The sequence below is a fragment of the Microdochium trichocladiopsis genome, assembly GCF_020744255.1.
Source record: "Microdochium trichocladiopsis strain MPI-CAGE-CH-0230 chromosome Unknown B0I36scaffold_1, whole genome shotgun sequence".
Lineage (NCBI taxonomy): Eukaryota > Fungi > Ascomycota > Sordariomycetes > Xylariales > Microdochiaceae > Microdochium > Microdochium trichocladiopsis.
In genome coordinates, this window is record NW_025763544.1 from 3,417,423 (window position 1) to 3,441,971 (window position 24,549).

Below are 24,549 nucleotides of genomic sequence, written 5' to 3' on the forward strand. Positions count from 1 at the left end.
GTAGAGACGGCACGAAAAAAAAGCCAGGCTGTTCGACGGATCAGCGCCCCCAAAAGACCTCAGAGGGCCTTGTCGCCTGTCAGCTACAGGTCCCTGCTCATCTAAACCTCGAACCCGCTATGGTCGCACAGGGATACTGTATTTATCTTAGGGTATATCACCACCTGCGATGTTGGTTACAGAAAGCGACCTGCAGGTCAAATCTAGCAAAGAGACAATCACAACCGGGCTGCTGAATTGATCATTGACACCCACATATGGGATTCCGGGCGCACACGTCAGAAGATGGCAATAAGCTGACGAACGATACAAGCACAACCAACTGAGGTCTCACATCGTGCAACTCGATTTTTTCGGTTGCCTGGCAGGCTAACAATACCACTCACGATTGCATGCTCTCTCAAAGACGACGATTCCGTGGCTCAGTGCTTTCTCTTCCACCCTTCTGCTCACATCTTCATGGACATTTGAGACCCGCGCGCCTCATGCCGACCATCATAGTGTCATTCCTGAACTACAGTTTACATCAAGCAAGCGACCTTGCGACTGCTGCACATGTCCGATCCGCCGACCTTGACCCGCTGGCTCTCGCCCACCCACATGTACGCCTCGACCATCCACTCGTACCAGACCTTGGTATCGTCCGTCTGGCGCCACATGCTAACCTCGAGTTCCGAGTCTGGGGGGAAGTATAAGGGCGTCTATGGATCGGATGAGTTAGCAAAGTTGTTGGTTTATTGATGTTTGCAAAGTAGTGACAATGCTCGCAGATCCAGGTAATGAAACTGGCCCTGATCTGAATGGTAGGAAGAGAGGGCTTGAGGCTTGATCGGAACATACTTTGAGAGGGAAGAAGATGGGAAACCAGGAGATCATGTCTTTGCTCTTGCGATCGATTTGTTCAGGCAAGATGCTCAGCTCAACGGGGGTCGGTGTGCCCTGCTCTGCACTGCTGGTGCCGCCGGCCGCCGAGGAGGCAGTCGTGGTGGGCGCGTACAGGACAGATTCGAAGTAGCCCGCCAGGCCGTGGATCACGCCACGGTTCCTGCAGACAAACGTCTGGTGGCAGTACCGCGAGTTGTGGTCGTTGGCGCCCACGCCACCAGCCATGCTGCCGCCACCGCCGCCTACGACGCCGCCGGACCGCCGTGCCTCGACCATGTCCATGGTCACCTGAGGCAAAGGGTGCGCAAATTCCCAGCACTGCTGGAAGCGCGGCCGGTCGGGCACGCCACGCTGGGCAACAAAATCCAGCTGGAAGAGCCGCACAACCCAGGGGGTGTCGAAAGCATTGGCATCGCCCCCGGCTAGACGCTGACTGATGTCGGCGAAGAGGCGTGGCGTCGAGATCGGGCTCAGGTGGGCGGTATAGGTCTTGGGAATAGAGATGCCGTGCTCGGGAGCCAGGACGTGTTGGATGCCATCGAGGCACTCTGGGGAGAGCTCGTTGTCACCGAAGGAGCCCAGGAGCTCAGAGACAAGAATATCGACCTTTCCATACACGGCGGTGTTGTCGTCTGGTGAACCGGAAAGGAGAGGACCTTTCCATGCGCGCATATCAGTCTTCACGACGGTGACTTTGCCGTCCCAAACCTTCTGGTTCTGGCGGAGTAGGTATACATAAGCATTAGGGTTCTTTTCCACCGCATAGACCTGGACAGGGACACCGGTTGTCTTGCTGGCTTGGAGAGCACGGGTGACCAGCGGTCCACGCCCGGAGCCTGCAACCGCAATCACAACGCCGTTAGGGGACGATGTCGGCTTCTTTTGCTCTGACCACTCTCGAAGGGCTTCAACACATGCCATCTCGTACTGGTGATACTTGACAGGGTCACCCTCAAAGACTTCGTAAGTGACAGACTCGAGGTTGTCGGACAGCGGTTGAAGCGGCGATTGAAGCCAGTCTTGGAAGTTGGTGAGGTTGGGTTGCTCGAGATATCCGAACGGCTCTTGCTGTCTCTGCAAATGCTGCAAGTAGGCAGAGTGAGCGTTTTGACCAGACTGCTTGTTCTCGCCCTTTGCTGAATGAGCAGCCGCCTCGGACAGGCTAGGAAAGTCTGAGGACGAAGACACATCCACACTCTCCCCCTCTTGCGGATCAGGCTTGACTTCCGGCCCGACATCACACAGGAGAAAGTACGGCGCATGCTTCAGGCGCATGTACCAGTCGATCATCTCCTGGTGGTTGCGGCTCAAGGAAGGATGGCCAGCCTTGTTGGCCTGGAAGACCTGCGGCGAAAGGGTCAGGTACTGTACGGGCTCTGAGTACCACCTTGACTGCAGCTCCTTTTCGGGTAGCATCTTGGGTAGTCGCAGTGCTTTTGAAGACAACATGTCAGTGACGCAGTTGGCAGAGGATGGTAATAGAGAAGAAACCTGAGCTCACCAACAACCAGTCTGCTGTCATACTCGCAGGTCGTACGGATAACATGCCAAGAATCCCATGTGCTGAAGATGTCAATGCTGTCCTTGGCCGAGCTATTCTGACTGTCGGATTTGCCATCAGATAAGAGGTCGACCTTTTCCTCGAGCCCGGGCTCACGGTACATGGGCAGATGGATGATGATGTTGATCCTGGTGCCGACCAGAAGCGCCTCCTGAATAGCTCTGGCGTACTGGGCGATTCCTTGGCCATTGCCAGCCTTGACGGCATCTGTACGTGGACCAGGGATGATGATGCTCCTCACGCCGCAAAAGTTGGCATATGCAATCTCGAGATTGAGAACCTGACGGGAAATGCTAGACACGACATGGTTCGTGGAGCAGAGGTCCAGCCACGGGCTTGAGTATGCGACGTAGCCGCTGGTGTAGGTGCTGGGGTAGAGAGCAGTGTCATCGCCCGTCAAGGGCGGCACGATGGGATCAGGCCGAGAGCCTGAGCTGGTGCTGGCTTCCAGATCCTTGATGCTGGATGCCACGAGGGCCTTGATGCGCTCGTGGAAGTGCCTGTTGGTGATTGGCGAGGTCACATAGCTGAACTAGAGTGGCGTACTGTGTAAGTCTTGCAGGCCTTGCGAGAGACAAGAATTTGCGTTGGCGCCGTCGCCCACTTACACCCGAGTTGAGGACCTGGCCGTATTGCAGGTCTGTCAGCGGCTCGGCACGGGCAGAATCATGCTGGCCGATATAAAAGACGGGACGAGCTTCGTCGTAGCTCTCAGTGTCTGTCGACATGGCGACGGACGTTCGACTGGCAAAGCAAGTACTTTACGGTGAAGGAGTGCAATGAGTGAGAGTGAAGGTTGCGCAAATGGGTGAGGAGGCTAGCGGCAAGTACATGCAGGGTCTGCCACGCCGCGGGATGGACGTGCAGCCCTGCGAGCTTTTTCACCCGCGGGGTCCAAGCCCAAGGCAACACTTTCATGGCCGCAAGAGAAGAATGCATGTCAGAAGGTGGTCTCTGGCTTCCTCTCGTACTTGGATACTGGTTTACGGCGTTATACTTCTAGAACACCTGCAGTAATTGTGTTTCTGCACCTGCGGGTGCCTGCGTCAAAAGTCGCGACAAATCTGAGCGCGGATACGACCAGTGGCCTTGATTTGCAAGGATGCACTGGGTAGCTCGTTGGGCAAATCTCAAGTCACACGATAGCGAGCTCTGGTTCACGGCCAGAGCTAGCGATATTGATTTCCTCTTTAGTTATTGAGCCGTGCAGCAGGCATTTGCACATGCTGGGTTTGGTCATTGTGAAGGTGCTCAAGAATTATGCTCCCTAGAAAGACTGTGCGAGGTGCTTCGATGATTGGCGTGCCCCGCCATTCTCCGCCAGGAGCTGGCGTCCCTTTTATTTCTGAAGCCACCCCGCGCCCCACGCGGCAGCTCCTGGTTGCGCGCAAGACATCCAGACATCCGCGACAGCATGAATCGGCGCATGGTGGGTGGCCGGCCTCTGCTTCCGGGGTTGCCTGAACCGCAGGCAGTCCTGATTGTGCGACCATTCTGCTGACTCCGAGTCCGCACATACAGCTTACAAAGGCCGAAGAGGCCACGGCCGGCGACGAGGTCGAGGTCCGGCGCGAGGACCAGGACAAGATCAACAAGTTCAGCCGGCTACACCAGCGCGAGCTCAACATCCAGGATGAGCTCAAGGCCAAGATGGTATGTCCCAAGTGCTTTTCCTCACACTGAGGACTGAAATTCGCTTGCCGCTGCGGCCAGCTGAGAGCACCCGAAGACTGACCCTCTGTGTTCGTCGTGAGCAGAAGGAGAAGGAAGAGCTCGACGATGTGACCATGGAGCTCGAGCTCGCAGACGAAGACGACACGGTGCCGTAAGTTGCGACGACAGACGACCAGATACAAACCCGAGACAAAAGAATAGTTGCCGCCCTTGAAGATCGCAGCCAAGCAGACATCCAATAAGACTGACGCGGGCATCCCGGCTCTAGATACAAGATCGGCGACGCGTTCTTCCACGTCAAGGTTGAACAAGCACAGGAGATGCTCTCAACCGCGACGGAGAAGCTGGAAGAGGAGGTTGAGGAGCTAGAGGAGAAGCTCGGCACAACCAAGGAGGAGATGCAGGAGCTCAAGGTACAACTGTACGCGCGCTTTGGCCGCAGCATCAACCTCGAGACATGAGACACCTCGGAAATAAAGGTGTCGCAACAAATGCGAGCGCCAGAGCGGCATGACCAGAGGGACAAACGATGGCGGGATAGCGGGCAAAGTTGCAGCAAAGGTATCCCCGCCGAATAGTCTTCGGAAAGCGTGGGCAGAAATGGCGCCGAGGGCTGTAGGCACCTCAGGCTATCATTTGTATGCTGGGTCGGTCCAGTATACCAGGCATTACTGCTCGAGCTGAGCCGTCCACTTTCATGTACTAGCTAGCATCGAGTCAAGAGGCTACATTATGTGGTTGGAGGCGGCGAGTGCGCACGTCCGTCCGCGGTCAGGAGGCTCTGGTCGTGTAGTTGGGGAGAGTCATGCATTTGATAACTGCGAATTGAAACAGGAACGGACAATGCGATTGTTGTGTTGCACATGGCAGTGCCGTCTCGAACCCATGCCTACGACAACCCAGGAGAATACCCGTGGCCAGCATCTGCGCTAGTGAAGGATGTGGAGATTGAGGGATCTCAAATGCCACCTCGACCCCCGAGAGCTGACGTCATTACACGCGGCACCGCGGGTTTCAACCCCAGCCATCAACACGGCGCCCCTGGCCGTGCTGTAACCCCAGCCCGGGGATCAAGCTTTCCTGGCGTGGCCGCCATTGTATGGCCGGCGTGCCTTGGGGGTAGAGGATGGTGCCTGGCCTCGCCTGGCCACGTCGAGACAAGCCTTGGATCGACAGGGCGGCCGCTAGCCATGCCAGTAACTACTAGCTATGGCGCCAATGACATCAGCTCGAGGCCGGTTTCCTGCTTTCACTGCCTGCGCCTTTTGCGCGCCTTTCTCAATTCGACCAGGCACGTGTCGCACCTGTGGGAGCAGCCTTCTCTTGTTCTCTCCATGATCTGGCTCTCCCAGTCCTGCTCCATTCTTTGCTCCTCATCCCTCTCCGCACTCGTGGTGGCCCGGTCACGCTGCACTCCCGGTTGAGGCATTGCGGTCGCAATCTCACGACTCCACCCGGCATTACTTGACACCATGGCGTTCAAGAACATCGCGGCAGCCCTGCTGCTGGCTCTCGCCGCCCACGGCGCTGTGGCACTCCCCACGGCCACCGACGACGCTGCTCTCGCCCTCATCACAGCGCCGCCAGACCTCAAGGACCGCGCGGTCCTGGATAGAAGACTCAACCTTGACCCCGGTAGCTTCATCGGTAGCGTCCTCAGCGGCCTCGGCAGCGACGTCAGCAGCTTTGTCGCCTCGGGGGTGCCTCAGTACTTCCAAAACTTGCCTGTGGGCGACGATGTCAAGAGCAAGCTTGGCATCAGCGACCAGGACCTCGAGGCGATCCCTACGCAGGTGCTCAACCTACCCAGCTACGCCAACTGGACCGATCAGGGCTGGAACATGCGCGTGCATGGCAACGTGTACAAGCTGCCAAATGTGTCCCAATCCAAAATCGATGACCTGGCAAACGTGTTCCTGATTGACGTCGACATAGACCAGCTGTCTCCGTCGGAGCAGGCTGAGGCCAGGAACGTGACCCGCTCCATCTTTGTGGTCCAGCAGGGAGACGAGCAGGTTACCATGGATTTTGTCACGGACGTCAGTGTGCGGCCAGATGCCAGTGGCGGTGTGATCAACGCCGTAAGTCGCTTGCCAATGATTCGTGCATGGCATGTGGACGAGATGCTAACTTGAAATCCGTATCACAGAAAGGAGGAAACCAGACAATTATCTTGCCGTACAATACAACCGACGAGGGCGATTTTGACGTGTTTGTCCCGCTCAAAAACACCACTGGTCAAACCGGCGGACACTTGCTGCGTGGCAACGAGACAAGCTCGATCCAGGCGTTGAACATGTACGCAAAGGGTACCACCTCTGGCAACGCCACTGCCTACCTGGTCCCGCCCAAGGGATACACAATTGTTTCGGACATCGACGACATCCTGCGAGTCACCAAGATCTATGTGCCAAAGGAAGGGCTGCTCAACTCTTTTGCGCGTCCCTACACCCCTTGGATGAACATGCCCGACATCTATGCCAACTGGTCCGCGTCGATCCCAGACTTCCACTTCCACTACCTGACTACCACTCCCGAGCAAGTCACACGCAACTACATGGACTTCATATACAAGACTTATCCTCTTGGATCGTTTGACACACGCCCGCTCAACTTCTCGGATGTATCGGCCACCCTGTCCATCCGCAAGTTCCTGCTCATCAAGATCCTCCAGACGTTCCCCGAGCGCAAGTTTGTGCTGGTGGGGGACACGACAAACTCGGACATCATGAGAGACTACCCGCAGCTGGCCAAGGACTACCCGAACCAAGTCCAGTGCATCTTCCTGCGCAACACGACCTCCACGGACGACACTGATCTCTTCCCGTACGACACCGCCGGCTTCCAGGGCCTGGACCAGCGCAAGTACATGTTCTTCAACGTGCCCGACCAGCTCAGGAACACCGACATTGTGGGTGGCAACTGCTACAACCCGGCCGTCATCCAGAACGTCACTTTTGGCTATCAGGGCCGCGGGTTCGGCAACACCAAGAACGATGCCGTGTCCCCGCTTGCAGGCCGGACATCTCTCATGGCGCTGGCTGCGCCCGTGATGATGATGCTGATGGTGCTGCTGTAGGGTGTTGGATCGGGAGGGCCTCGGGGTGGGGAACAATGCAAGATTGTGTAATTGGCTTTTGTTGCATTCTTTTCAGAGCAAGTATCATGTATATAATTTCATCGATAAGTGATGTTCCTGTCTGGCTGAGCCAGATTTTCCGTGAAACGGCAATACATGTTTACAGACCAGTACGTCTGAGAAACCCAACGCACGGCAATGATTATCCTACCCGTGCTTTTGGTGTTTTCAAAGCATTGGTCAGAGTATTCGCGGTCGTCATTCAATTCTTGCTGCGTCTACAATAACGCCCCTAGACATGCTCCTCCCAAAGAAAAAGACAGGCCGCTCGCTTGTATCATTTCAATGTCATGTGATTTCCCAAAAAGAAAAACAGCAACGTGCTACCACCACAGAGTGTTCCAACACTCCAAACCCAAGGACAAGGGAGCACTTGGACGAACCAAACCGCCCACACACGGCACTCGAGTGATGCTCTCCACCTAACCATCAGCCACAACCTCCACCGGCACGCAGCGGACAAGCCTCGTGGTCCCACTCCCGCCAATGTGTAGTCCAATGTATGCAACTCTAGTCGGATTGCTCGTCCGCCGAGTCCCAGATGATCGGCGGCGGGCCGTCGTTGTCATCGTCGTGGCCAAGAAGGCTCTCTGGCAACATCAGGCCGGTGGAGTGGAAGTGCGCGGCCGACGACGAGGGCGGGTACGATTGTGTCCGTCCTGACTCCGACTCGGGCTCCTCCTCTTTCCCTGCATCATCTTGCGCACGCGCTGCTGCTACTGTCGTTGTCGTTGTTCTTATTGTTCTGTACTCTTGCGAGTCCTCTTCACCGTCGCCGGCTGGGACGTGGTCGAGGATGCGTGGTAGCACGGGACTGCTGCTACTTATGATGTCGACAACTGTGTGCTCTCCGTGTGCCACGACGGGGCCAGAGGGTTGGCTGCTGCGCTGGCTTTGCCGCCGTGTGCTCCTCCTGGTCCGCCGCTGCCGAGACGGCGTCTCCTTGGACTTTTGCGACTTTTTCGGCGAGGGAGCCGGGCTCGAGAACAACTGGCTGATTGTGGTGGCTTGTGATGTGCGCACCAGGCTGCTGCTAGTAGCTGCATACCTCGCCCGGCTCGGCCGCGGGGTCTGCAGGTCCGAGTCGACCTTATCGCTCGGCGGCAGAGCTGGCTTCGCGAACATGTTTTCTTGATCCTCCTCATCCGGACGAAGCGGCGACGACTTCTCGCGGCCCTCGTGAGCTGGGTCATGCTCAGAGGGCAAGCTTTGGGTCGAGTAGTGTCCCTCGCTTTGGAGCTGCGCCTTGAGCTCCTGGGATTCGGTCAGTGGCTGACTGCTGGCCGGGAACTCTGGATACTGCTGTGTCTCCTCGTCGCTGCCAAACAGCGCGCAGCGCAGGTTGGCCGTCAGTTCCCCGACCACTGCGGGCGGCACGAATGCGTACTTCTGCGGCGCGCCCCTGATCCAGCCTTTGCGTATCATCTCGGCCAGCGGCACGGGATTGTTGAGCTCGTATATCTGGATGAACTCGTATGCGTACTTTGCAAATCTCTTCTTCCCGCTGTTGAACTCTGCGTTGCCCAGGCCCTTCTCGTTCTCGATCTCGCCAGGCGCCTTGGGAGGTCCCAGGATGCACATGTACCTGAGTTCGCTGTGTGGGTTCGTTGCGTAGAGCCAGACCCTAGAGACCTCGGGAGGGATCTTCCAGGCTCGGAACTCATGGTCTTTGGTGCCCTCGATAATGTGCCGCAGGGGCTCGGGGTGTAGTGACACCATGATATCAGAGCGGTCAGTCTGCGGACCCAGCGCTCGGATGTCATCTAGAGGTACACGCTGGCTTTCCATTCCCTGCGTGTACGGTGTGAACTGCGTCTCGTGGTCCTTTGCTGGACCATCCTTTGTGCGCTTTGGGGTGGCCACTTTTGATGTCTGGGCACTGGATTGTGGCAATCGTGGCGCTCGAGGACTTGGGGAACCCGCAGCACGCGGTCGTCTTGGGGTCAAATTCTCATTAGCACGCTTCTGCGGATGCCTGTTCAGGTCATGACTTGAGGTCAAGTTGGATGAGAGCAGTTGAGCTTGCGTCTCCGCCCCAAGGTCACCATAGCAGCTCTCTGGGTCGGCGGTGGCGTCTGAGTCATCCTCCGCTATTGGACATGGTGTCTCGTCTCGTGTGCCACGATCTTCGACCGCCCCCGACACACTTTCTGCCTCGTCGGTGGTATCGTCGAGTTCTTCATCTGAGTCTGGGACTTCCCGTAGCGGCTTGCGGCCAGACGTGTCCCTGGGGGCCTTGGGGGACTTCGGTTTCTTTCTGCCAGGAGTAATGTTCTCCTTGTCGACCTCAAATTCGAAACGCAGTCTCTTGGCCGTACCCGCTCTTGGCGTCATGGCCACCGACAGAGCTGTGGGTGTCGTGGGCGAGCTCTCCAGAGTGGCAAAGGTGTCTTCAACCTGGAGCCTGGGAGTCTTGCGGGCACTTTTCAGAATGGGAGTTGTTTGCGGTCGAAGCGGCGAGGACTTTCGTCGCAGTGGTGACTCGTGCGGCGCAGCTGGATTGTAGCGGAGCAACATCGGTGTCAATGGTGACTGAGACGATGGGATTTCTGTCCTCCTGTCCCTGCCAGACGGCGTGACAAGCTTCGCTGTCTCAGCTTCCAGGTCTGCGGCACGGAGCTGTTCGGGCACCGCTGCTGCCGCTGTCGGTTTGTTCTTCTGTGGCGTCTCCAGAATGAAACCAGCATCTCCTCCGGCCTCCGAGTCTGTGACGTGCCAGCCCTGGTCCAAAGCTTCTTCCGAGTCGTGGTTTGACAAGAATTGTGTCAAGGTCTGAGTGTGAAAGCTGCTTGATGCGCTTCCGGTGGGTGTATCGCCCATGGTCTTACGTCGTTTGGAGTCCCGCTTGCGCTCTGGCGGCTCCAGGCTCTCTCCAGCTGTCACTCTGCGGGCTGACCTGGCCTTCTTGTTGGCCTTTGTTTCCCGCGGTTGCCTGGTCGAGGGAAGCGGCAGCGGCTCGAGTTCTATGAAGTGGTCATCGTCATCCTGGCTGTCTTCCAGCAGCAGCTCGGGTGCAGACCCAGCCGGCGTGCCCACAAAGTCCATTTGCGTCAGCGTCTCCTGCTTGAGGCTGCGAGTTGTGGCCTTTCCGTAGGTTTTGGCGGATCTCTTGCGGCCGGGGAAAAGCTGCTGTTTTGGTGTAGGCCCGGTGGACCGATACACGGTGGGCGGAGCGGAGGACTCCCCGCGCTTATGGGACGGCGGCATGGCGTTTTGATGAGGTCGTCTTGCTCCCAGCTACCATTTGGATTCTGGCTAGTCCAGGCAGGAGGCGCAAGAGCCGTTCAGTGTCGAATAGTGCCGCCTTGTGGGTTGTCCGGGCCAGTGCAATATGCTGGTGTCGTCATGTCCGTTCCTCGTCGCTGCGCTGCCTAACATGGGGGGGACATGCCAAAGTGGGTGGTGGTGGGACGTGGGACGCGCTCCTGTCGCGTCAAGTGCATAATCCATTAAACTCTGTACCCTGTAGGTGCATGTGTGCTCTCCGTGGGGCCCAGACCCGCTCCCGAGCCGCGCCTGGACCCACTCGCTGGCCCGCCCCTCTGCCTGAGCAGGACGGCAATTGAGCACGGCGATACCCGTTATAGCCTATGTACGTGAACCTGCACTTTGACAAAACACACAAAACACGAACCAAAAGAATGAAGGAAAAGTCTGGTGAACCTGGGTGGTGATCGTGTGCGTGCTCATTTCGTGCTATTGTACGCAGAAGCCGGGTCTTTTATGAGCCTGCAACCAGGACCCCGGAGCAGTGACCACCGGGACCCTGTTTCCCCGGAGCTCCTCTGTTGGCTGGGCGCAAAGCCCCCAAAATTGCCGAGGCATCGGGGCCGCATCCACCAACCACCCCCATCCAGCAAACAGGCATGGAAAAATAACAACGAATACAAACTTGGAACCTTTGCCCACTGAGTCAAATATATCGGGAGAGTCAGCAGCCCGCACACACAAGTTTGCCTCGTAGGCACTGTGACACTCCCAGACAGCAGCAGGCCGCACCGAGACCGGGCCATCTGACCAGTCCTGCCGACCCCGTGCCCGGCATCTTGGCGGACGGCGTTTAGTCCCACCGGCACAAAGCTCCACCGAGATACCCGGAGCCTGGGGATCTGGGGTAGCCGGACGGTTGTACTCAAGCTACGCTACTTAAGGTAAACATGCTCACTTTCCCAGGAGAGACGAGATTCTCATACCAGTCCTTCGCCAGTACTGACCCGTACCACCCACAGGCACCAACCAACATCTGCCTGCCTGCCGCCATGGCGTTCCCGTTCCACGTCAAGGAGCACAAGATTGCCTCGCAGCACGTCCGCGAGTTCCCGCGGGCGACGGCCAACTCGCAGGAGGACGTGCTGTGGCTGTCGGTCAAGCAGTACACGCCCGTCGACAACCCGGAGCCGCAGCCCGGCGACGTTACCATCATCGGCGCCCACGCCAACGGCTTCCCCAAGGAGCTCTACGAGGCCCTCTGGGCCGACCTCCACGCCGCCGCCCGCCGCCACGGCTTCCGCATCCGCGGCATCTGGATCGCAGACGTCACCAACCAGGGCGCCAGTGGCGTCGCCAACGAAGCCGCCCTCGGCAACGACCCTTCCTGGCACGACCACCCCCGCGACCTCCTCCACCTCACAAACGTCTTCCGCCACGACATGCCCCGCCCCATCGTCGGCCTCGGCCACTCCTTTGGCGGCAACTGCCTCACCCAGCTCGCCCTCCTCCACCCCCGCCTCCTCACCTCCCTCGTCCTCCTCGACCCCGTCATCACTAAGTTCACAAACAGGAACGCCGGCGCCGGCGTCAGCCCCGCCCGCTCCTCCACCTGGCGCCGCGACCTCTGGCCCTCGCGCCAGGCCGCCGCAGACTCCTTCCGCAAGTCCCCCTTCTACAATGCGTGGGACCCCCGCGTGCTGCAGTCCTGGATCGACCACGCCATCCGCGACACGCCCACCGCTCTGTTCCCCGAGTCCTCCCAAAGCAGCTCAGGCGCCACCCTGACCACGACAAAGCACCAAGAGGTCTTTACCTTCTTCCGGCCCTTGTGGCCCGCCCTATCTCCCGGAGGAGACGGCAACAACAACGGCGATGTGACAATCTCCCGCGCCGAGGCCCCCGACTTTGACGAGGACGGCCAGCAGGGCAAGATCTCCAGGGACGTCAGCTTCCCCTTCTACCGCAGCGAGGGCGGCTGGGTCCTCAAGCGCCTGCCCCACGTCCGGCCCTCGGTGCTCTGGGTCTTCGGCGAGGACAGCGACCTGAGCACCCCAGAGGCCCAGGAGCTCAAGCTCCGCACGACGGGCGTCGGCCCGGGAGGCAGCGGCGGCAAGCCGGCCGGTAAGGTGTCGAGCGTCGTCATGCCCAAGATGGGCCACCTGTTCCCCATGGAGGTCCCCGGTCAGTGCGCAGAGCACGCCGCCGCGTGGATCGGCACCGAGATGGAGGCCTGGCGCGAGCAGGAGCGCAAGTACCACGAGTGGACGAGGCAGGACCTGCGGGCAAAGTCGACGCTCAGCGACGAGTTTGTCAAACGCGTCGGCCCGTTGCCGGCGAGGAATAAGAAGAAACCCGCAGAGACCAGCTCGAAGCTGTGATTTCGATAATATTCACATCGCGGGGACTATTTCATAGATAAAGATTTCATTTGCGGGTACCAGAGAACCTACAGTCAGCGGATATGATTCAGCCAGCACCGTGAAAGCACCTGGTCGACCATCTATACTGCGCTTCATCAAGAGTTGTCCATAGAGAACCAGTCATATTGCCCCCCAGTTGTCAGTCTATCAGTATCCAGGATCAGAATTTGCCGTAACATCTACAAAGGTCGTCCCAAATCATCGATCGGCGCGACTAATAGGAAGCGTCGTCTATTGCCATATTTCCTCATGTATGAGAATCTGGGCGTTGCCCATCTATTGACTAAAGTCCTTCAACCAAGCTGGCACACCCTAAAATGCTTAAACATGCTGCAATACGCAGTGCTGGGCTTAGTTAGACCCGATGCCGTGACAACTGTCCGACTGTCCTGTTGAGCACTCAAAGCACAACTCCATGGAATGTACAACATGCGTATCCATCCTCATTACTTCGTTAAGATGTCTGTGGTTCAACGGAGCCCCAGGTAGCCTCTTCCAGACTCAACACGGGCTTGTCCACTGTTCCTCAAGACAAATGGAAGGCACCCTGACCTTCTCTAGTCGCAGTGAAAAGCTGCTTCCTCATAATCTCGATGCTGCTGTAGTCTGGCAGCTTCAGGTAGTTGACACAGGTCATTACACTCGGAAGATAATCGTCTGATGTGTACGGCGGTTCACTTGGCTTGCAGACGACGGTGAACATTGGTGTGAGACTTCGGAAGCCTGGGAGAAACAGTTAGCCCATCTCTATCATAAAAAGGCGCTTTCCAAAAGGCACTATCATGCTCACCTCCGATCGGAAGTTTAGGGCTGCCAGTCGTGAACTGCAAGAAGTCGCGACGCTCAGCGGGACCCAGTTCACTCATCGTCTGGAGCAAGTTCCTAACGCTCTTGCTATCCATGTTGTAGCCGTGGTCGGCCTTGATCGAGTCCATGAGAGCTGTGCGGTACATGTCAGCTCATATGGCGAGTTGTAGCTGGGGGGTTACACCATGACTTACTCTCGAGCGTCCAATCCTCCTCTACTCGGCCAAACAGGGAGACTAATTCGTCTGGTGTGAAAGCACTCAACGCAGTGTATGGGAAGACCTGGGAGAAGCCTGCACGGAATGCGTCCACTTGAGCCTTGACGCCGCTTCCCAGGGTCATATCGATGACCTTGTCGAGGTAAGTTTCCACATTGTAGATGTCAACTGCTTGACTCGAGCCGCCTGGGATCAACTCAATCTCGGGATAGCCAGGGAGGGTGAAGTCAAGAGCTAAGTCCTCCAATGACACATTGTCAACCATAATCTTCTCCGTGTCGGCGACCTTCTGCGCGGCAGTGCGGTAAAGGTCCTCGTCGATCGCCTTCTTGGCCAAGGCAAACTTCTTAACGAGTTTCAGCGAACTTGCCAACCCAGGATCAACCACCTTGATAGCGCCAAGTGATGGCTTGACACTGGAAGTGTCATCTCCAATGCGGAAGAAAATTGGGTTGAAGTTGATATCAATAATTCTGGAGTCAATCATGGACCTCGCGACGAATTTGCCAAGTGTTTTGAAGAGGTGGATGATGACTGGGTTTTCTTCACACATTGGTCGTGGGAACAGCCCGTTGGGTCCGCCCGCGTATTCTTCGGCGTCGCTCGTATCTGTGTCTCTGAAGAGCTTGAGTTTCTTCTTCGAGAACTCCCTAGATACTGTGGAGTAGAATTCGAGCGTCGGTCCGAGACCGGTCCCGACTTCCTCAAAGTATTCAACCTCGAGAATACTTTGCGATGCTCCGTATAGCTCCATGACCTTCAGTGCTGATTCGAGGATCTTGCCCCGGGAGATGCGGACTTTCTGTCTCTGGAGGCGACCAAGGAACGGACGGTCATCCCGGCGATCTCGACGCGATGTGTCCTCCTGCTGCGCATTCTGCCAACGGCTCATAGACCGTGCATATCCAAACGATGTTGACTGGAGGAACAAGTGACGCGTCTCAAATGGGAAGAGGAACGGGTATAACCTGGCGAGATCCTCACTCCAGCTTGGGAGGCAGTTGCTAGCCACGATCAGTGGTTCTTCCAGCTGGCGATTCAGCTTGGCTGTGAGCTTCGTGTTCACAAACTGCGCAAGAGGCTCCGCGTTGAGTCGCAGTGCTGCCTTGTCCTCCACCAGAACATCATCAAGGTTGGCGTTCAGGCTGTGGAGGATATTAAGCAGGCGAAGGATGGACGCCGTAGTCGGATGGTGTGCCAGCGAAGCCGGCACGCCGTTGATGTCGGCGGAGCCTTCGGAAACGTGTCCAAAGCCGATCGTCTCCGCTGGGGGAGGTCCTGGCACGCGGCGAAACTTGATCGAGTGCACAGCAGACCATGCACTTCGGCTTGAATGGTCGTCGGAAGCTGACGAACTCTTATGAACCGCGCGATAGATTGTGGTCTCATTTGGAATGACTTTATTGTCCAGGCTGAACTCGATGTGCCAATCCTGAGGTATAGCTTGTATCGCAGCCGCGTAGGATTGAGGCCGAGAGGAGGTGGCAGGTGTCGGGGTCTGCTGGCCGCTGGCCCCTTTGTCACGCTGAGAACTGGAAGCGACTGCTGATCCTGTGCGCTGCGGCGGAGGCTTGGAGGAGGTAGTTTGGGCCGGTGTGGGAACACGGGTACCATCTTCATTCATGGCGGTGACTTTGCCTCCCGCGGCAACCTCGACGCTTACAGCCGATGGGTCTGGCATAGGTTCGTCGTCCAGATCTTCGTCCAGCTCGCCGACAATGGCATCAAGCGCAGAGGTATCTGCAAGCTCGGTGTCCTCCTCATCGTCGTCGTCTGACATTTGCTTCTCGTCTGCACACTCGAGTGCGTTCCGCAGATCATCACTATCATCATGAGGTGCTGAAACAGATGGCCGGGAAGAATCAGGCGGGCCAGACGGGTTCCGTCTTGACGATCTGCGAAGTGTCGTCTTGTCCCGCTCGGTGTCGCTCAAGTTAGAGGTCGATGTCTCGGGCTGCGACTTCTTTTGTTTGGATTGCCTGTCAGAGAATGAGCTGCCGCCAAATGGAGGGCCAGCCAACGCAGAGAGAGAGCCCGCACGCTCAGCCAGTCGGCCTGTAGCAGGGAGACCGGCGGAGCTCGCCATGGCTGCCAGTGCTCTTGACAAGCCATCCCGCGGACGAGCAAGACGGGGTCTCTCGAACAAGCTGATTCTTGGACGCAAATAATCATCAAGAGCCTTGAATGTTGCGATTGCATGGATGGAAACCATAATATTGCGGTAGGAGCGGGGAATATCCGACTCGTCATCAGCCACAAGTCGCAGTCTGATCTGTTTTGCCAGCATCGACGCGGCGCTGCTGCGATTGCCGTCAAAGGTGTTTTGATGAACGGTCAAGACCTCGAAATGCTCCGATCGACTCAGAAGATCCTGCAATTTGTGTACGAGGACACTGAACGGTGTGGCGGGCGACTCTGCGGTAGATGTCTTAGGTTTGACGCGAACAGATCGTCCCATGAAGACCTCGAGGAAAGCCGCTCGTGCCGAGTTGGCAAGAGCCTCGTCCGGATTGCTGAAAATCTCTTCCAGGACTCGTACAAGCCCAGATGCAAGCAGTTCAGCACTAGTGACACTCTCCAGCATCTCGGCATCAAAGTGTGAAGCCAACTGCTCAAATAAAGCCAATCCTTCCTCCGGCACAGAGGCATCTCCTGTGGGCTGAAGATAGAATGTCCTGATTCTCGAGGCCAGTTCTTGCAGGTTCGCAAGAATCTTTTGTGCCTTTTCTTTCATCAGTCTGCCCTGCTGCGCCGTTTCGTGGACTTGGAGGAACATCTTTGCCACGTTCGCGATTCTGGACTCCGTCCCAGGTCCATCGGTAGAAAAGATATGGCTAGGCCCGTCGAGAGACATTGTCGAGCCATCGGAGCTGGCTGGCGATCCGGACCCGTCCTCATCGTGATGACCATTGTCCTGGTCATCTTCGATCTTGTCGTCATCGCCTTCATCGTCCTCATCGTCGTGTTCGTCCTCATCCGCTTCTTCCGGAACATGCTCGTCGTCCCTGGAGGTATGTGTCCCAGGGCTTTCTGCTTTGGAGTCGGTCGTATCGTCCGCAGAGTGCATCACTTGGTCCGTGTCAAGGCCGACCGGCTCACTTGAGGCGTTCTTCGAATCCGACTCACGGTGCCCGGCTGCCAACTTAGACACTTCTGCGATGACACCTTCGCGGTAGACCTGATAGCGATAGATATCACCGAGACGGCTGAGGAGTAGCTCCGTGGAGTGTATGGCCGAGACTACCAATGAAGGATGGTCCTGCTGCGACAAAATGGAAGCCAAAAAAGACGCATACGGGACTGACTTGAGCGCGTCCACAAGGATGTCCTGGTCTAGGTTGGAGAGCATCTTCAGCTGTGCAAGGAGAACTTTCTGACGGACGCTTAGATTCACGGTGCTTGAAAAAGCATCCGTCAAAGTTGGGAACAAGATGAGTGCAAAGCGCCGAACCTCATCTTTGCAACCATTCAACAGGTCAAGACGCTTCTCTGCTGAAGTCTTCTTGCGTTGCCCACCCTGAGCCGGCTGGCCTGCTGACTCGGTTTCGGTGCCTGACGCCTGCATATCCTCGGTGTCTCGCATTCTGATTCCTGGCAACAGCTCGCAGATCACATTCAAAGTCTCGATGATCTGTTCACGTGGACGATGGATGAGCGCTTGCATAATGACCACGCTGTCAAGTTTCGAAGCGACATCATCTGTTTCGCTTGGTGGTGAGACGCCCGTCAGGATCTGGTACAGCGTTTCGACAACGTTGAGCTTGAAGAGTTCCGCGGAGAGCCTTGGACTGGACCTGGCTGTGATGGCAAGCACACGAAGAAACTGTGTGTGAATGTTGGCACTGATCAGGTTGGTAGTGCCTGGAACCAGGAGCCGCAAGACAGCTCGGAGGAGGTCTACGCTGACCAACTCCTCGAGCTTGGCAGACTGATACTTGAAGCTCTCGATGATGCGGGTCACGCACAAGGACGCCTGCTCCACAACTCTCTGGTCGCTGCTTCCAAGTACGTTCAGCAAGATCGGCATTACATCTCTTATGACGCCAAACGAGTCTTCTGGGATATTACGACAACAGTTCGCAGCGGTCGTGACAGCCGTGCGTTGTGTGCTGGTCGCGAAGAAGTCGAGATACGAGAGACAGGCTGTAAGCCCACCTTCGCGAACGATGCTGGTAGGGTACTCGACGGAGATCTTCTCCAGCGTGCTCAGAGCTTGCTCAGCCAAATCGATGAACTGAATCTCGAGCAGCTTTTGGCAGAGGACTGGCACCGCCCCGCCGTAGACCACGTTGGCTGTACTGGCGGGTATGGCTTCCATCAGGTTTGCCAAACTTCGACAGGCGAGGAGCATGATTTCCGGGTTCTCTTCGCCCGTGAATTCGTTTGGCTGCATGAGCGTAACCAGCTCCTTGACGAAAGAGTCCGGGGAAAAGTGACCGGAAAGGTTGTCCTCATTCGACACGAGTAGGATTTCAGACAACTCCTGCAAGGCGATCAGCTGAAGCGATGAGTCTCCTTTCTGGCGCAGGTTGTTGAGGATGTCACGAAGTCGGGAGGAGATCCCAGACATCATCCCGGTGAGAGCTCTGAGGGTGCTTGTTAATCCAGCACCTGGCCCGCCAGGACCGCCGAACCCCCCAAAGGGATCATCATCCTCATCCTCATCATCATCCTCGTCGTAGTTGTGTTGTGAATCGTCATCATCTTCTTCGTCCTCTTCATTGTCACTATCATCTGCTGGACGGCTTGGATCTGACGGGTTTTGCGGCTCGTGTGGCACTTCTTGTTCATTCTCGGGTTCCTCTGTTCCCGTCATGGTCGTATCAAAGTCGCTGCTCTGGGCGTGAGTGGAAGAATCCTCTTTTGTGCGTTGTGAAGACATTGCAGTGCTGGTCGACGCGCCTGGATGGAGCAGCTCCGTTAGTTATGCAGATACCGTGGGGAGAAAGAGTGCACTCTGGACGAACCTGCTTGGCGGCTGCCTCTTTTGCTGCGACTCGATTTCCTGCTAGAAGAGGCTGATGGGGTCTGCTCATTTTGTTCCATTCTCAGCGAGAGACGTGACGGGCTTGAGACCTGTTAGCTTGGGACCCGAATCAGGAGAGTTATCATTGTCATAAAGTGCCTTACTCTTCTGGGCTGGACATGTCTGCAGCCGTCTTGCCTTTCTTGGCACGTGGGGCAGATTGGGCAGTACTCGCAGTCGGTGCCTCTGCCGTCGGCTCAGATACTTTTGCCCTCTTGGAGCGGCGCGACGACGACACAGCCTCTTGACCTTCCTGGGCAGGCGGCTTGTCTGGCTGATGAGCAGGAGGTGAGCGTCTTCTTTTCCGACCTGGCGTCGCCTTGCCAAGTGCCGGAACCTCCTCCGCGATGGTACTTATTGCTGGTGTGGGTGTCGACGCTTGCTCGGAAGCAGCCAACGAGGGGTCGGGAGTCGCGGTCTGGCTCGCGGCTTTCCGAGCCGATGAGCGCGTGTGTCTGCTGGGAGGCATGAGTGTTAATACTGGCACACGTCCTGCAGAGATATGAACAAGTCCAAATGGAAGAGGCGATGATGGCCGGTGAGGTGAAGATGAAGTTGCAAGAACGGCGTATATCTGCAACCCGAATGTCGTGGAGTGGTCGAAGTAACCAAAGACATTCCGTTGTCCAGGAGTTGGTTGCGCAAACGGTGTGCTGTTGCAGTTGCTCGGTGTGATGGAGAAAATGACACAGAGGTGTGGTCGGACGATCGAGATTGCCGTGGACCAGGGAAACCAAATGATGTCGGGAGAAACAATATGGCCAAGGAAAGGCACTATGAGAGACGGGCTGTGACCAGTCCGACTTGGATGCCCCGGGCACTGTTCTTCCAGGCTACCTGGTTGCTACCCTGATAACGACCGATATTCTCTGACCTGTGCTGGTGCAAGCGTGGACGTCGGCAAGACAAGGCTATGCCGAGCATGAGGCCTTTGGTCGTACAACGGTGCCTGGCAAGACTTGCAAGACTGCAAAGACGACGGGTGTTTTATTCAAGTGGTTGGCAGCGGCGTGGCCGGGCAAACGCCGATCCAAGATGGCGGCCAGCGAACGGCGAGAGCTGGCTTTGGCTGGGACCAGAGGGACGTCACGTTGAGGCCTTGCGGAGGACGGGTGGAGAGTGCACACAGAAAGCGGTTGCTCCCAGCATATAATGATGGCAGGAGGAGGAGAAGGAGGTGGTGTTGGTGTTGGTGATAAGCATGCGAGCCGGAGACATGAAACCGTACCTTGGGGAGTTTGCAGAAGGAGCAATCGGGGACCGCAGCTTCGCACTCGAGGGCGAGGTCTTGTCGGCGGAGGGAAGGCGCACAGGAGGATCGTGGTGGACGGCCGATCGGGAGCGCTGCGATGGGATTCGGTCTGCCATTTATTACGCCATGGGGCAAGCGGCTGAGCCAGCGTTGGGCAGAGTCGAGATGGGTGGGCCTGCACCACTATCCGTCGTCGTTGTCGTCGTGGTGATTCGCGGTGCGGGATGCTCGAGCGTGTTGCCGGTCGCAGGTGCAGTGTTGAAGCTCTCCTGCTCGCAGAGTGTCGTCAGGCGCTGGACGGGGCAAGTTGGAAGGAGACGGAACCGACAATCAGAAGCGGCAGGGCAGCTCTGTCATGCGGGAGTCGACGTTGGCTGTTATCAGGCTAGTGCTGGGCTCATTATCGGCATGCCAGCCTGGCGGTGCGGGCAGGCGGGCGGGCAGGCAGGCACTTGGTAGGCTGCCTGTGTGGTGTGTGGTGGTGTGTGCTGGCAGAGACGCTGTCATCGGCCCGAGATCGCACGCCATTGGGGCGGCAGTCTGGAGCACCCGTGGTGCCAGCGCCTACGGAGAACCTTGCTCTGGTTCTCACACCAGCCTTGTGCCACACACACCAAATACTCGAGGGAGCATTCTTCGCTATCCCTAGAACTTTCGCGGGCTGGTCTTCTTAATGACAGCATCCTGAACACCACCGGGGTGCCGCGTTGTTCCTTTGTGGACAGCCACTTTGTGCTTGAACGAACCTGGTGGAGTTCCGTCTCTAAGGTCCCTCAGGGTGTCTCGACCCCCCGGCGATGCCTGTGCTGCCCATCCTGGTGGCGTCTTCAAAAGCCCCTGGGCTGCTGAACGACATGGTCTGCGCAGCACTCTGTCTTGCAGCTGACTCTGGCTCGTCAACGATGCGATGGTGCACAAGAAAATCAACAGCAAACTTGGCAGGTAATGTCTTTACGAGGCCTGATTTGTGAGGTCTACTACTGGTCTAAGCTGCTCTTGGCACCCTCGTACTCTCCGAGATCATACTCGTCGGGATACTTGTCTAGATGCTCGCGCAGCTGGCGCATCTGGTCCTTGAGGTCCGGCGTCAGCTCCTCGTAGATGTCCTCAAACATGGTCCGAATCGGGGGCTTCTTCTCGCGCTCCGCCTCGGCAAAGGCCTTGAGCACGTCCCTCCGTATGCTGTCCCGCGCCTCCTTCTCCTTGGCCTCGTCCCAGAAGCCCCTGGCCTCCATGTACTTGCGGAGCCGGGCGATCGGGTTGTCACGGCGCTTCCAGTCCTCGACCTCGACCCGCGCACGGTACGCAAACGAGTCGTCCGACGTGCTGTGGTGGCTGACGCGGTAGCTCATGGCCTCGATGAGAATGGGCTTGCCGCCGTCCTCGAGCGCCATCTCGCGCGCCTTCTTGGTCACCTCGCGCACCGCCCAGATGTCGTTGCCGTCCACGCGCACCGTGTCAATGCCGTACCCGATGCCGCGGCTGGCAATGCCGTCGCCCCGGTACTGCTCCAGTGTCGGCGTCGAGATGGAGTACCCGTTGTTCCGGCAGATGAAGATGACCGGGCACGCCCGTGTCGCGGCAATGTTGAGTGCTGCGTGGAAGTCGCCCTCACTCGCGGCGCCCTCGCCAAAGTACACGACGGCGACCCGCGGCGGCAGCGATGGGTCATTGACGCGCTGCATCTTGAGCCCGTATGCCGCACCCGCGGCATGTGGTATCTGTGTCGCCAGCGGTGACGAGATAGTATGCTGTAGCATTGTTAGAGGCGTGCTCTTGCTGTATACTCTTTTGCTTGGATGAGACCTACTATGTTCAACTCCTTGCTGCCATAGTGCACAGGCATGTTACGACCCTTGCCAGGGTCCTTCTTGTTTGCAAACAGCTGGTTCATGAAGTCTGCCAGCGTGAATCCGCGCTGCGCAAAGACGCCCTGCTCGCGGTACTGGCAGAATATGACGTCCTCCTTGTCCAGCACTGACGCCGAGCCGACGCTGAGCGCCTCCTCGCCCGCCGAGACTATGTAGAAGCTGACTCGGCCCTGGCGCTGGGCGTCGAACATGATGACGTCCATGATGGATATGCTCAGCATGGTCTTGTACAGCTTGATGACCTCCTCCTCGCTGATGTCGGGCTTGAACGACTCGTCCACAATGGCGCCATCCTGGTCCACGACGCGATACGTCGGCATCGCCGGGCTCTCGGCGCTGAGGTGGAACTTGAGGCTGTCGGTGAAGGCGCTCTTGACGGCGCCGGGAAAGGAGACATGGCTCGCGCCTTGCCGCTGGGACACGCTGCTGGCTGCCCTGGCTGCAGTGCGGCACAACGGCGACGGATGTGTGGTTCGTGGGATGTGCGAAGTGGCCAGTCTCCGCAGAGATGCCCGCGACTGGACGCTGGCTTTCATGTTACTGTGGTTGCTGGCCGAAGCTCGTCTGGTCGGTCGGGTCTGACGCACGTCGCTAGGTAGATGGTGGACGTGGCAATTGCAGGTCGGCCAGAAACAAAACCAAATTGAGTGTTGTTGCACGCAAGCTCTGGGCCGGACACTGGTTGTCCCAAGAGGATTGGAGTTGGACGAGACATGGTCGAATGAGCCTTCCGTGGCCGGGCGGCCGGTGCATGCCGAAGCAAAGCGCGGCCGGGGCAGTGGGTTTAGTGCCGATGGTTTCCTTGCCCGGGCGGCGCTAGAGCACCCTGTCAGTGGCTCCTGAGTGAGACCAGCCCACGCCCCCGGATTGTGGAGTGCGGGGTCTCCGGCAGGGGTTTTCCCCCAAATCCTCACCACCAATGTCGACAATACACATGAAGTACTTAAAGACAGCCTCATACAGGAAGCATGCATGTACCAATGTTAGTGAGAGTCGACGCATGGGCGCGGGCATGGCTTGGTATCCCGTTAAATTTCTCATGTATCATACTTGCATCATGCCACTGTTGAGGCCAATGAACCAAAATCTTGAAAATAAAAACACATCAATAAAATAAATCAATTTGTCGTAGAGGCCGGCCGGCCGTTATAATCCAACCATAACTCTCAGGGTTTCCGTCGCCAATTTTCCATGGTGAAAATAGTGTGTCCAACGTCGAATGAACGGCAGCAGTATTCGGCTTGTCCTTCTAGCATTGGCAACCCAAATCGCCGCTGCAAAAGTCCGCTGTGCAGTATAATCCGTCAGTATGAGGACTTTTGTGACTTGAAGTGAAGAGAGAAACACCAGGGGTGGGACGTGAATGTGTTTTATGTGGAATTAATGGGAGGAGAAAGCATGTAAGCAGACAGAAATATATACAAAGAAAGCAAGAAGCACGGATGGGAACCAAAACAAGGCATAGGAAGGAGGGAGGAACAAAAACAAAAGCAATGAAGACAGACAGCCAACTTACTGCACCAAGCATTACACTCCGTGTTTCCCGGGTTGCAATTGCTCTCGTTGCAAACGCTAACGCATTCGGTGCACAAATCGCACTGCGCGTACACTATGGCCGGGGCCATTGCCGCAAAGGTGAGAAGCATCGTCCTAAACTGCATAATGGTTTGCTGGGTTGCGGTCGGTCTGAATTTGAAATTGTGAAAGGTGAAATGGTTTTCTTCAAAAGTTGAGTTCTCGTGCTGAAACTCGGAACGATGAGGCTCGTCAAGTTGACGGTGGATGAGCTGAAATGCAGTTTGCCTGATACGGTTTCTACCACTTATATACTTGTTCCGATCCTCTTTTATGACCACGGGCATGATCAGACATTCCATATACAAAAGGGTCCCATCGCCATGTGGCGATCGTAGCACGGGGATTTGACTCCGGTGCGTGAGCATTGCCCGCTTGCAACTCATGGCCTTCCGCAAACCGACCATGATTTGCTTCAAGAATATCGGCGAGGCCGAACAGGATTCCATGCCAAGGCCTTAGTCTGGCGGCCAGCGTTAATGGCGAAGTCCAGGAACGCCCGAAGCAGGAGTTGTCGGGGATTTGGTCAAGAACTCCACTAGCAAGCGGGCCGAAAAGTCCGTTCCTGTATGGATGGCGCATATGCTCATCCGGAAACTCTGAGTGGCTGATTGCAAAAGTCCCAATCCGTGAGTTTCCTGTTCAAGTGCTGATCTGCGCTCGAGCACTATTGTCGCTCGGTCGCCAGAAGCACATCAGTCGGTCAGGTATGGATGGATATCAGGTTCGCGGTTGTGTAGACTTTATCAGAATCATCGCCGAGACTGAATTGACGAGTTTGGCAGGTGGCGGCAAAGCCGGCAAAGCGCACATTTCACTTTGCCCACCAGATGGACAGCGAATGCCGAGATCGATGGAGAACAGGGATAGTATGAACAGCAAGCTCAAATACCTGTGTCGGCATATATTCA

General features: G+C 56.9%; 8 protein-coding genes across 8 annotated transcripts; 3 read left to right on the forward strand and 5 right to left on the reverse strand.

Annotated features, from left to right (window-relative positions):
* Window positions 1–521: 521 nt before the first annotated feature.
* Window positions 522–3,174, reverse strand: B0I36DRAFT_234677 (protein arginine N-methyltransferase; the record flags this gene model as incomplete). The annotated part of the gene is made up of 4 exons (XM_046149338.1): window positions 522–701; window positions 841–2,318; window positions 2,387–2,978; window positions 3,055–3,174. 4 exons carry the CDS (start codon window positions 3,172–3,174, stop codon window positions 522–524), a joined length of 2,370 nt encoding a protein of 789 aa, XP_046018712.1.
* Window positions 3,175–3,802: 628 nt separating this feature from the next.
* B0I36DRAFT_311188 (Gim complex component GIM3-like protein) lies at window positions 3,803–5,044 on the forward strand. The gene is made up of 4 exons (XM_046152338.1): window positions 3,803–3,875; window positions 3,968–4,099; window positions 4,204–4,271; window positions 4,389–5,044. Exons 1-4 carry the CDS (start codon window positions 3,861–3,863, stop codon window positions 4,579–4,581), a joined length of 408 nt encoding a protein of 135 aa, XP_046018713.1. The 5' UTR covers window positions 3,803–3,860; the 3' UTR covers window positions 4,582–5,044.
* A 548-nt stretch (window positions 5,045–5,592) lies between these two features.
* B0I36DRAFT_344364 (uncharacterized protein) lies at window positions 5,593–7,199 on the forward strand (the record flags this gene model as incomplete). The annotated part of the gene is made up of 2 exons (XM_046156252.1): window positions 5,593–6,201; window positions 6,270–7,199. 2 exons carry the CDS (start codon window positions 5,593–5,595, stop codon window positions 7,197–7,199), a joined length of 1,539 nt encoding a protein of 512 aa, XP_046018714.1.
* A 570-nt stretch (window positions 7,200–7,769) lies between these two features.
* On the reverse strand, window positions 7,770–10,466 carry B0I36DRAFT_344365 (uncharacterized protein; the record flags this gene model as incomplete). Its single annotated transcript, XM_046156253.1, has 1 exon — window positions 7,770–10,466. One exon carries the CDS (start codon window positions 10,464–10,466, stop codon window positions 7,770–7,772), a length of 2,697 nt encoding a protein of 898 aa, XP_046018715.1.
* An 866-nt stretch (window positions 10,467–11,332) lies between these two features.
* B0I36DRAFT_13576 (Alpha/beta hydrolase family-domain-containing protein) lies at window positions 11,333–13,076 on the forward strand. Its single transcript, XM_046148283.1, has 2 exons — window positions 11,333–11,410; window positions 11,489–13,076. The coding sequence occupies exon 2, from the start codon at window positions 11,519–11,521 to the stop codon at window positions 12,845–12,847; it is 1,329 nt and encodes a 442-aa protein (XP_046018716.1). The 5' UTR covers window positions 11,333–11,410; window positions 11,489–11,518; the 3' UTR covers window positions 12,848–13,076.
* Window positions 13,077–13,415: 339 nt separating this feature from the next.
* On the reverse strand, window positions 13,416–18,730 carry B0I36DRAFT_233247 (HECT-domain-containing protein; the record flags this gene model as incomplete). Its single annotated transcript, XM_046149218.1, has 3 exons — window positions 13,416–13,612; window positions 13,680–13,829; window positions 13,891–18,730. The coding sequence occupies 3 exons, from the start codon at window positions 18,728–18,730 to the stop codon at window positions 13,416–13,418; spliced, it is 5,187 nt and encodes a 1,728-aa protein (XP_046018717.1).
* A 2,389-nt stretch (window positions 18,731–21,119) lies between these two features.
* Window positions 21,120–22,747, reverse strand: B0I36DRAFT_311195 (thiamine diphosphate-binding protein). The gene is made up of 2 exons (XM_046152339.1): window positions 22,003–22,747; window positions 21,120–21,943 (listed from the first exon to the last, which is right to left on the reverse strand). Exons 1-2 carry the CDS (start codon window positions 22,597–22,599, stop codon window positions 21,170–21,172), a joined length of 1,371 nt encoding a protein of 456 aa, XP_046018718.1. The 5' UTR covers window positions 22,600–22,747; the 3' UTR covers window positions 21,120–21,169.
* Window positions 22,748–22,991: 244 nt separating this feature from the next.
* On the reverse strand, window positions 22,992–24,140 carry B0I36DRAFT_311196 (uncharacterized protein). Its single transcript, XM_046152340.1, has 2 exons — window positions 23,580–24,140; window positions 22,992–23,350 (listed from the first exon to the last, which is right to left on the reverse strand). Exons 1-2 carry the CDS (start codon window positions 24,085–24,087, stop codon window positions 23,313–23,315), a joined length of 546 nt encoding a protein of 181 aa, XP_046018719.1. The 5' UTR covers window positions 24,088–24,140; the 3' UTR covers window positions 22,992–23,312.
* Between the last annotated feature and the right edge of the window lie 409 nt (window positions 24,141–24,549).